The sequence below is a fragment of the Labrus mixtus genome, chromosome 1, assembly GCF_963584025.1.
Source record: "Labrus mixtus chromosome 1, fLabMix1.1, whole genome shotgun sequence".
In the NCBI taxonomy this organism is placed as follows: domain Eukaryota; kingdom Metazoa; phylum Chordata; class Actinopteri; order Labriformes; family Labridae; genus Labrus; species Labrus mixtus.
In genome coordinates, this window is record NC_083612.1 from 15988542 (window position 1) to 16000851 (window position 12310).

Below are 12310 nucleotides of genomic sequence, written 5' to 3' on the forward strand. Positions count from 1 at the left end.
AGTGAGGGCTAGCTAATCTTTATACTCTCATAGTCTCTCCCCGACACGACCTCTTTCTCTTTTCTTTGTTCTCTGTTGCCGCATTTCTTATGTGCCATTAAATAGTCATTAATCTGTGCATTATTACGGGAGCAGGCAATATTTACTAAACATCTCATGCTGGGTGTTTTTAAGCATGACTGTCTCTATTTTAAGCTGCTGTAGTTTGAATGATCAAGTAGTGGATTAGTAATGTAAGGAACTTGTCTGTGATGTTACATTGAATTCTCCTGATATATGCATAAAGCATGTTTTTAAAACGATTTGTCCTATCATCCCATCTAAGCAACACCACAAATAGTTAAGTTTTTACATTTTGTCTAACCTTTGCCTACCTGACTGTCATTTCAGTCTCACCTACATCAAGTTGATGTTTGAGAATTTCCTATGAGCACACTAGGGAAGACAGAAAAAAGTAGTGATAAAGAGATGGAGAGAGAGAGAGAGAGAGAGAGAGAGAGAGAGAGAGAGAGAGAGAGAGAGAGAGAGGGGAGCCTGATGGGGTGGCGGTCCAGGCAGGGGGGGATCAGGCTAATTAAAGCAAGCATTTGTCAGAGATTAAGCCTTAAACAGAAAAGGTCATCTGAGCACCAGAGCGCACTGTTTCGCTGCTGTGCTCTTAGGGCAGTCTAAACCTTTCCAAGCTAAATGGTAAGGATGCTATTTGGCAGAGATGGGGGATGGGACCCAGATCCCCACCAGTGGTAGGAGTGACACTCGGGTCATTGGTTCTTCACTGTCCATTACACATGCTGGTCAAATCTGGCGATCGGTGTCATTTAGGGATGAAAAATAAGTGCTCGGACAAGATCAATAGATGCAGCCGTCTGTACCAGCTGTGATTAATTGACTGTCACCAATTAATGACTGGCCTGTTGCAAAGCAATGCAATGTTAGCAGGACAATGTATGTCAGGAAATTTGAATTTCTTTAGTTTTGGTCTGTTATGTGTTATTCTAGAGTGAGTTCCTTGGTAATAAATGTGCGAGCCACTTCAGTTACAATTTGCATGTTTACTATACGACACTAGAAAGTCTCTCTGGTAGCATCCTCCACATCAGGTGCTCTTTGAAGTCGTTGTGTTATCAGGACAAATATAGACTTAAATGAAAGCTCGTACTGCAAACACATCTACATTGTTTTTTTTTAGTTCAATCAGACACAGCTACTAAAAATATTTGAATAGTTGCTTGTTTGTGTACACCTGTTGTTTCAATATGCTGTATATGTGTTAATAAATATCATTATAGAGAGGAAATAAAAGGTTAGAAAAAAGGCTGCACATTTAAAACTCAATTTATCACTTTAATTATGCACTGCCTCTGAGAAAAGAAAACCTCACAAAACAGCTTTTAAAACTGAGTAAGCACGAGGGCAGGCCTGCTGTGATTCATTTCATATTCTGTTGAAAACAACCAAACAAGTACATGTGATGTTTTTTTGACTGCGTTCAGTGTACGCGCTCTTTTAAGTCAGTCAATTCTAATCATATTAGCTCCTGAGAAGATGTCCTGCTTTGAGATACAATGAAGCACAAGACATGTTGGTTTAAATGAGTAATGGCTCCGGAGGGATAAACTGTGGTGGATGTAATTTGAAATATTTGAGGTGGACATTATGCTAACATTAGTTCCCTCTGTATCATTATAGATTCGATCGTTCACCTGACATGAAGGCTTTCAAAATATTACATTGCATTGTTCATTATGGGTAGGCTTTGATTGAATGAATGTGCTTAAAGTGGCATTTAAGTAAGGAATTGTTATTTTACAATATTTCCTTTGTTTCAACGCAGAGGTGTTTTTATATTGTGATCTGAATTGTGGTAATATGTTTTTGCATGACATTTAATGTCATAAAGACTATATTTTTAAAAATTAACAAAAACGATTTTGTTAGTTGTTATTGGGAGCACGATGACCTAACACAACCTTGTTTTCTAAGTCACTCTGAGTCCTTGGTGGCTTTAAGTTTTACCAGAACTTCATTGTGTAAATATACATAATAAAAAGAAGTTAACTCTATGAAAAGCTATATTTGTATACAGGATATTTTAACCCAAATAAAAAGCATCTGGATGCTATTGTATATCCTGGAATATCATATTTCTTTATGAATTGTATTATTTATTTTAACCACAAAAAAATCCTTTGAAACACTTGATGCCTCTATCCAAATTTATTTTTAACATTTATTTTACAGTATAATCTGTGACATGCAAATTACACAGAGGGTTACAGCATCCCTCTGGGTGGCTTGATTCCTATGGGGAATATCTCAAACTTGTTCTTTTGTCAGCCACAATGACTTGACTTTTTATCAACCCAGCACCAGTAGCTTTGTTAAAGTTTGTGGATGCTGCTTATCAGAACTACAGAGCACAAAGTTTGTTACTAGCCAGCAGAGATAGAAAAATAATAAACAAGAAATAACATGCAAACAACAGATATTTTCTCAGGTGTTGAAGGTGTTAATTAAAGTTTAAATGAGTGTAATACGTTATTCTACATGCTTTAAGTGTTCACAAATGAACTTCCTCTGACTGATAGCCTCATACTTTCTTTTTTTTTTCAGTGGTGGAGCATGTAGGCTTATAGGGTAATAGATATAAAATATTGACTGCTAGAAAAAATATGCAATGTTGTGTAATTTATTATGTTATTAACTACAGTGCATACAACTAACACCATTAAAATTCTAAGTGCTAATAGCACCAACAAAAAACTTCCAATATACTTACCGGGGAGTAGGCTACAGGCTTTTAAGTGATATACCTTTTAAATTGCCATTAACCTTGTTAAAAACATATATTAGAACTAGTTCAGGTATCAAGTGTGAACTAACAGGTGCTTCTTTAAAATGTTCGCGAACCAGCCGCCTTTTGTCCTCGGTGGCTTCCCGTAGTCGTCAGTCTACGCGCGCAGTTCCTGGTGGGAAATTTGTATCTTTACAGAGGAGCTGTTTGTGTTTTTGCACGGCGCGCTGTTTCCCCCTCAAAAGCATGGCTCTCAACTATCAGACGTCCACACTTTCTCTGACTTTGCCGATTTCGTGTCAAATATGTCTCGGAAAGGTAATTGTTGTACTCATTTTTTTTTATTTTTTAAATCGCAGCCCCCCCCCCTTTAATCGTTAAACTGAGACGATCTGTTTACACTGCTGCTTAGTAACCTTAATGTCGTCATGGTACCAACGTTACCCAGCGTTACCCAGCGTTACTAACTCATCGTGTGTTTCGTTGGTAATGTACATTTCTGCTAAAGTAAAGCAAATAAACTGCTCGTGTTTTCCCCCCCTGTGCAGGTCAGACAGCCGGTCATTTGTGCAAACAACCACGTGTTCTGCTCGTCCTGCATGGAAATGTGGTTAAAGAAAGCTAACCAGTGTCCATCGTGCCGGGTCCCCATCACAGCAGAAAGCCCCTGCAGAGAAATCATCGGTGAGTTACTCTGTAAACACAAGAGGAAACTGTCACAAAACAACAGAGAGAGGTCATGTTTTTTTGGCGATATCTTCGAGCAGCATGTCACATTTGAGTCATCGTGACATCACTGTGAAGCATGTAGGTACAGTTGTAGTCAAATATGGGAAGCAGCAATGTTTATTTTACCCATAGTGAGCGAAACTGACTGTGTGCTATTCACCAATTTGACATCGGGTTGCTGTATGGGAAGCTGTTGACTAACATTTATGTGTAGTTCAGACTGCCCATAACACTGTACAGACCGTGTAAACACTACAGGAGTGAGTCCAGGTTAAATAAGGGTTACATTAGACAAATCGTTGTGTGGAAATGCCCCGAACACTTTCTTTTGTTAAAGGTTTGTGAAAAGCGGAACTGTGTGTTATTCAAAAATGATGGAAACAGGAAATGCTGAGCAACATTTTTAAGGAAGTTTTGATAGAATGAATGTTTACTCACTTGTATGAATTGTGTTTTTGTTGTAGCATTTGTTGTTTTATAGAATGTGTTTTACTTGTGATCACAGAATCGATGGTCTCACTTCTTCCATATTTTGAAACGTATGTATTTATCGCACAGGAAAAATATTTTTGTTAAAAGGTCTACTCTGCACTGATATGCAAGAAATGCTATTTGGCCCGTGCTACTTGGATTCATCCATAAACCCCTGAGCTCAGATGATAGAATACCTGTGCAAAAGTTAAGTAGCAGTTATGAAAACACAAAAGGTAAAAGAGCTGATAAACACGGGCTGGGTTAACGTCTTCTCCAACCAGGGATATAAATGATTCTTACCCTCTAAGAAACTCACACCGGTAACCAACATCTCTCTAAATGTTAAATAGCATTAATCATGAAACAAAAGGCTTTAAGGACACGACTGGTTTATAATTCAATTTACCACACAAAGGCGCCACAACATTCATAGTAATGCTTTTCACATGTTTTGGTGTGAGGCTCTAGAGTAAAAATACTAATGCATTATAGAACATTAACCACTTTTGAACTTAAATGTTTTGTTGCAGAGTCTGTTAACCTCTTACTGTCTGAACCCATGTCGTTTTGTTATAGGAGGAACAAATGAGAGTGATCACAGCGACAACCCTCGCATGAGGAAATGCCTCCGAAAAACCAGAGGAGAACTGCTCCTGCGGGAGTATGAGGTATTGGTTTATATTACCAAGTATGTTCATACATTAAATTTCTGCCCTTTAAAAAAAGTAAGCTGGATGATGCTGTTGAACAGTCTCCTGATCACAAACATGTAAGCATAGACATGCAATCTGGAATCAACCCCAAAACATCACAGTCAACACAGTTCAGTGGAGTTTTTCCACTTGCACAGATGTTCCTGTTTAATGCACTCAGAATATCTGGCGGAGACGTTTACTGATAACTGTTAACTGAACATAACGTTAACTTCTGTAAAGTAATGGTATTATATGAATACAACAAAGTGTCCAGTTTCAAAGTTCCCATAAACAGAAAAATGAACAATGCTTAGCATGTTAGCATATACATGAATCATGATGCTACTGTTATGTGGTCATTGTTAAACTTTTCTTAATGTCTGTCCAACAGGATGAAATTGAAGGGCTGATCAGAGAAAATGAAGAGCTGAAAACGAAAAATCAAAGCCTGGAGTCCCAACTAAGGACTGCTCTGGATCCCTGCAGCATTAACACAGTGCAAACAGATGACAAGAAATTTGACCCCTCTGTCCTGGAGGAATGGACCAACAAGCTGCGAGCTGCAACAGATGTTTGCGATAAAATAAAGCAGGACATGGATAAACTCAAGGAGGTATGCGATCTACATTTTAAGACATAACAATGCGACCTCGAACTAGTGAGAGAAAAGTGTCAGCTGCGTTGTAATTCATATCTTAATATTAAGGAATAAGGTTTTAAAATGTTGGCGCACTGCTGTGTATTTACACATGTTTATGTTATTACCTCTGGTCAATATAACCACAGATTGAAGATACTCATATCCAATGGCGCCTGTCAATAAAACATCACTATTGAGTCAATTTACCCCATTTGAAGAATAATGTGTACAATTCTGTCATTAGTGTATCTTTACCATCCTCAGGCAAATAAGACCTTACGTTCTCAGAATGTGGACCTTGTACAAGAAAACATGAGATTAAAGGCAGAAGTGGTGAGCAGGTCTCCTCAGAAGTAAGTATCCTTCTTATTGTTAGGATAGCTGAATGCTGTCGACTCTTTCTTTGAATCTTATTCCGTTAATAAGGCAACACAAAGGACATTTTATCTACTCCTGGTTAGAAGTCACTGCTTGTAAAAAAATGAAGAGTAGACATTATAGTTTTATGTTTTAGGAATAGCGACACATTTTACTTCTAAATTAAAATCCACTGAAGTTGGAGGCACTGATTTAAGGCTATGGTTGGTAAATCCTGTGTGATCATCAACAGTCTGACTTTAAATGAAAATGGCAAAATTAAAAGTTAAAACCGCCTTTATCTGTATAAATTGTATTTTGGCTTTTCTTTTCCCAAGGTTTGGTCGTTACACAGTTGCAGCGCTGGAAGCTAAAATCCAGCAGTATGACCGCGAGGCGGATCACTTGAAGAGGGCTCTGGAGCGCAGTGACCAGTACATTGAGGACCTGGAGTCTCGCGTCACAAAGTCTGAGAAGAGACACCTTGACGTGCAGGAGGCGTGTGGGAGCGGCAAGGCCGAGTCTGAAACTTTAACGCAGCAACAGAAGATCAACATGATGCTGAGGAGCTTGAGTGACAACGAGAGGCAGCTCATTTGCAGCAATCCGGAGGCAGAAGGTCAGACATTTTCAAGGAATACCAGTTTGGTGTTCATGCCAACTGCAGATCACAAAGAGTTGAATAAGAGTCTGACCGATGAGCAGAAAAAGGAGGACTTGGAAAGCGCCTCCTCCGACTTTTTGCCCAACACTCCGTCCTCTGCCTTCCGGTCCCTGACTCTTAAAAGCCCTGGCATCCGGGAGAAGAAAGTTGCATTCAAACCTGTGTCTCACCTGAGAAGGCTGGACTTTGAAGACCTTCCCAGTCCAGGCAAGAGTGGCAGCACCACAGAGAACCTATTCAGCAGCCTTGACAAGATCCCTAAAGTCCTGCCGCAAGATGCTCACATCCAACCCTCAAATGCTGCCTTCTGGGGTAGCTGGCAGAAGTCTAAATCTAACGACCCATCGTGTGAAGTTACAGGTGAAGAGAGCCCTGTTGAAGAAGTCACATCCTCTAATCCAGTAGGTGATGATTCGGATAGCTTCCAGATGACCAGTGAGGCCTCCATGGATGCAGCGTACCTTGATAAAATCTCTGAGTTGGACTCCATGATGCTCGACGGAGAGAGCTCCAGCAGCCGAGGGTCGCAGTTCTCCCTGGCCTCGACCGCTTCGGCAGACTTGGACAACACTCTCATCCCAGAACCGCAAACCTGCCACGATAAGAAACCCGAGTTGCAGTGCGAACGTGAGAAGAACTCGGCAAGCGAGAGCGTGGATGGCACCGTGAACGACAAGGAGTCTTCAAGGAGCTTTGCAGAGGTGTCAGGTAGTGAATGTGCAGAGCCTTCTCAGACTGATGAACTGTCCTTTGATTTGCTGTTTGATTCACTGGAGGAGAATAATGCTGCTGGTCCCTCTGGCTCTCTAAATCCAGCAAGCCAAGACCAGGATCAGGTAAACTCCTCCTCCTCCTCCTCCTCATCCTCCACCTCCAGCTGCAGCGGTAAACCTGTGAACATAATAAGAGAGAGACACGCACTGAACATCAGCCAGCCGACAAAGAGAAAATCCCACAGTCCCTTTAACACAAGCAGTCCCACAAAACTGTCAAAGCTCATGTGAAGGTTTTAATAAATATTAACTCCCATGTTGCTGCAGTAAAACAATATAAACGTGATGCTAAGTGTAACTTATTGTTTGTTAATGCTAGTTTGACTGCGGTTATATTGTATGACTTAATACATGACATAAGAAGTCTGACAGAAATATTTTTGTGTAGGTCTCAGTAAAGGTCTTTAGTGACTGATTGTCAGTAGGTTTCATCTCCAGACAAACACTTCTGTGCTGCTTTTTGTTCCACAGAAGGGCTTCACATTTAAGCTGAGACGTGTGTAAACTATTCTACTGGTGTGTGTTTGTTCTTTCATTAAATAAGATCCTCATGGTAATCTTTAAAGACTGACTGAAAAGTGAGGATGGATGAACATGACGTGATAAAAAGTGATGAATTGCAATGTAAGGGTGACTTAATAGTAAATAAAATAGTAATGCAATGACAAATGTATGACTAATTGTTTATTTTTTACTGCTTTTTTCTTCAGTCTTTCTAAAGTTTTAGGTCAACAATCACTCAAGGGTCTTAACGGTGACTATAATGGGCGGTATTTTGTGTTTAATGTTCCATATTCTGATTATCAGGTGGAAATACAGATGCATATATTCCCAAGAAACTTATTTTTCCATTGTCATTTTCCTGTTTGAATCCACCTTTCCTGGTGACAACAATTATGAATACCATTACAACCCTGCCTATTTGTGCCGATATAAAAGCACGTCGTACCCTTTAACGACACACATTAGAGACCTCACACGCACAGTCATTCCTTTGTAGCAGAACGCGCCTTATTTATTATGCAAATTTAACGATATCATGTATATTTCACATACTTCTAATCGCTGCATGAAATTTTAATTGGGCGACCGTTGTGGTTTGAATAAATGAAGTGTTAATTCATTGGGATTAATTAATTTAGGTAAAGACTGTGTACAAGGTTACGCGGGTGCATTAAATCAATTTGTTTAGTGCTCATCTGGCGATGATGGGCTTTAATGATAGAGAGGGCGGGCTCATTACTTGTAAGGGTTAAGATGAGGGACATACTGGGTTGAACCGCGTGTATACGAGACAATTACATATTTTCTATTGGTGTGAACAACTGATGAAGTGAATAAAAATAACTAAGATCATGCTAAAATGTAATATAGTTTTTCCTTTTTTTATGATTTACTGTAGAATTCCATTTATTACGCACAGTGTATGGTACTGAATGGTTGCTGAAGTTTTCTCCAATTAAGTCTCTTATCATATTTTGAAGTAGTGTAAATACCGAGTATCAAGTTCATTTGAAAGTGCCTGGTTATAAAATACATCGTTAAGGCAATGGTTAGCGGCCTCTAAAAGTTAAGAAAAAGGCCTTAAGGCATTTGGACCGGCGCAGTTCCGGAGCTGGATGGAGTGAGCGCTTAAAAACGCAGGCGTCTAGTCTCCAGATGTTACTGCCTGCCCTATGAGCAGTTTTTTTTTTTTTTTTTTTTTATCTGTCAGCCTGCTCACTGTTCTGGCAGTTTATGTCTCGCGAGAGCAGCCGAGCACGGGCTTGACGAGATCTGAGGCGCTCAGGTGTAAGAGCCTCTCTCATCCCCAGCAGTGGGAAACAGTAGACAGATAAGTGCGTCTGAGAGACTGCAGGCATCTCTGTGATCTCCGGGCTCAAGGCTGCACTCGGCACACTACACAGCGAACTCCACTGCATCATTACTGGATAGGAGAAAGGATCACTGTGTCTCTATGACTATTTTACAGCTCTTGTAGTTGTTTCCCCCATTTTCTTCCCGTGCACTTTAATTGGAGAAGCTCGCCAAGATGATGTCCATGAACAGCAAACAGCCGCACTTCGCCATGCATCCCTCTTTACCCGAGCACAAGTATACCACCCTGCATTCCAGCTCGGAAGCTATAAGGAGAGCTTGTCTACAAACTCCACAGGTAAATTATCCCCTCAAAAAACTTTCACTTTGTCCTTTATTCTTGCCTTGGTTGCATGTAGCTCTGAACGCTGTCTGTGCGTAATAACAAACGGTGCTCCAAGGCACATGCAGCCAAGACGAGCGCTTAATGTTTTTTTCATGTATTCCACGGCGATCACAAGAAGAGACTTTTTTTGAAAGCATGCAAAGCCCGACTTCTCTGTTTTTGTATTAATTTTTATGACTTGCCGCTTCTGAAGGAATATTCAGGCTGCGTTATGTGTCGCCCAAACTCCCGACTGACAGATACATTTATTTATGCGTTTTCTCTTATCTTTTCTTCTTTCTTTTTTGTCTTTTAACCCACTTCGCACCCCTTCTTTCTCCCCTCCTTTCCCCTTTCTCTAATTTCCACCCTCGCAGCTGCAGAGCAACATATTCGCGAGCCTGGATGAGACCCTGCTGGCCCGGGCTGAGGCTTTGGCGGCCGTGGACATCGCCGTGTCCCAGGGCAAGACGCACCCGTTCAAGCCCGACGCCACCTACCACACGATGAGCACGGTGCCATGCTCGTCAAATTCAACCGTTCCACTGGCCCACCATCACCACCACCATCACCACCACCACCACCAGAATCTGGAGGCCCAGGACATCATGGACCACATCACCTCGCCGTCCCTCGCCCTGATGTCCAGTGCACACGATGGGACCGGCGGAGGAGGCGGCGGGGGCGGCGGAGGTGGCGGCGGAGGGCTCATCTCCACCTCTGCCCACCCGCACTCACACATGCACGGCTTGGGACACCTCTCCCACCAGGCTATGAGCATGAACTCACCTCTCACCCACCACGGGCTCTTACCGGGCCACCACGGGGGGAGTCAAGGCGGCCCTGGGCTCAATAACGCCGGCCTGCCCAGCATTATGAATGACTCGGACACGGACCCAAGGGAGCTGGAGGCTTTCGCGGAGCGCTTCAAACAGCGGAGGATCAAGCTGGGGGTGACCCAGGCGGACGTGGGTGGCGCTCTTGCTAATCTCAAAATCCCCGGCGTAGGATCACTGAGCCAAAGTACAATTTGTCGATTCGAGTCGTTAACTCTCTCCCACAACAACATGATCGCGCTCAAACCTATCCTCCAGGCCTGGCTGGAGGAGGCCGAGGGGGCCCAGCGGGAGAAAATGAGCAAACCGGACATTTTCAACGGAGGGGAGAAGAAGCGCAAGAGGACCTCGATAGCAGCCCCAGAAAAGAGGTCTTTGGAAGCGTACTTCGCCGTGCAGCCTCGACCGTCGTCCGAGAAAATAGCAGCTATAGCGGAAAAGTTGGACCTGAAAAAAAATGTGGTGCGAGTGTGGTTTTGTAACCAAAGACAGAAGCAGAAGAGGTTGAAATTTTCCGCTGCTCACTGATGGAAAAAGATTTTTTTTTTTTTTTTTTTAAAGTTGTGGGACTGAATTTGGGGACCAAGGGACACTAAGACACCATTTTCAGTCTTTTGTCTCCAGCGCTTTTACTCGTTGGTGCACAATGGGCTTTAGATTACCCATTTTCTGAGGCTTCATATATCTTGTTTATTTTCACGTTATCGGTGAATGTGAAGTATGCAAATAACAGATTACACACAATTTCGCTCAGTTGTTTCGAGGGAAAAAAAGTTTTAGCGACGTCGACATTGCCTTTTAACACATGGGAAAAAAAGAGGTAATATGCTTAATATTATAGCGAGTTATTTTCTCCGAATAGGCCTATTATTTGAAGTATAGCCATTTACGAATTACCTCATTGATTGTTGAACTGTGTTTCTGGTTTGATTTTTGTCGTTAACTTGTTGGTATAGAATAATTCATGAATCTGTTCATTTATTCATCTGTTTATTTATTCTCATTTGGAGGCTGCTATGAATTCAAATTTGGTTGCAAACGTTTAATGGCTAAAGAAAAAAGAAAGTAGGCCTGCATGAAATCCTAATTCACGGGCAGTAAGTTAGCCTCTGAAGGCTGTCACAGAGATATATTTATTTTAAATTTGCACAAAAGACCCTTTAGGTTTATAGTTGAAATGGTTTTGTATATACAGACATCACTTTGTCACTTATCAGAAGGTGAGCTCCTGTGTTTTGGAAATTATTTTATTGGGTCTAAATTTGCATCACGAGGAAAAGTTTCAAATAGATCCAGAGAGCACGAGAGCCTTTTTCAGCTTCATAAGTGAGAGATCGCAGTGAAAATAATGTGTTCCAGTTTGCAGTGCAAACACTCTATGCATTTGGAAAAAGAATCACTGCGTACAGTTGAGCTGTCTGCTGATCAGACCTTATTTTGTGGATGGTGTAAGTCACTGTTAAATGCCTGTTTTTCACATTGAGATCACCACGTTGTTTGTCGTGTCAATTGTTACGGAAACGTTGTGTAAGTAACCTTTTTACTTTGTGCACAAGTATGTTTACAAAAACTGCGGCGACATGTGCATCATGGAAAATGTCCTACTGTGTCCTTCTCTCTGTCACAAGTTCTCCTCTGTTGTCCTCTTACTTTCATTGGTACTCTTCATCCTGTAAGCCAAATCCAACAGGGAGGTGTGTTCCAGCAATCTTCTAATAAACTGAAGAAAGAAAAATATGCTTTTCTGCTTGTGACTGGGCCCTGCACTGAACACTAACATCAAGGTTTCAATGTTAATGTTGCTGCAATGGTTTTAATGGTTTTAATTATGACCACAAGTCGGTAACACATCAAGTTTTCACTTTTTGAAAGATTTAAAAATGTATCTAGGTTTCTTTTTCGTTTGGACCGCTGGTTTAAAAGGTTCATCGATCATAATAATGCTTTGAAGTCTTCAATGTTAGTGTTAGAAATGATTAAAACCAAGGAGAATTAAATCCAGAAGCATATCGAATACAAAATTAACAGGGGAAAATACTTATGGCCTTTTTTTTATTAATATTATTATTATCATTTGATTATCTGATGTGTTTTCACTTAATATAGCATTTGGCTTAATTAAATATTGATGAAGAAAACTCCAATATGCAGGCCTAATAATATTAA

At 41.1% G+C, this 12310-nt stretch overlaps 2 protein-coding genes across 2 annotated transcripts; both read left to right on the plus strand.

Annotated features, from left to right (window-relative positions):
* Positions 1–2659: 2659 nt before the first annotated feature.
* Positions 2660–7764, plus strand: obi1 (ORC ubiquitin ligase 1). The gene is made up of 6 exons (XM_061035499.1): positions 2660–3112; positions 3343–3478; positions 4574–4665; positions 5084–5305; positions 5597–5685; positions 6028–7764. The coding sequence occupies exons 1-6, from the start codon at positions 3041–3043 to the stop codon at positions 7355–7357; spliced, it is 1941 nt and encodes a 646-aa protein (XP_060891482.1). The 5' UTR covers positions 2660–3040; the 3' UTR covers positions 7358–7764.
* Positions 7765–8910: 1146 nt separating this feature from the next.
* Positions 8911–11879, plus strand: pou4f1 (POU class 4 homeobox 1). Its single transcript, XM_061035512.1, has 2 exons — positions 8911–9281; positions 9686–11879. Exons 1-2 carry the CDS (start codon positions 9159–9161, stop codon positions 10670–10672), a joined length of 1110 nt encoding a protein of 369 aa, XP_060891495.1. The 5' UTR covers positions 8911–9158; the 3' UTR covers positions 10673–11879.
* The last annotated feature ends 431 nt before the right edge of the window (positions 11880–12310 follow it).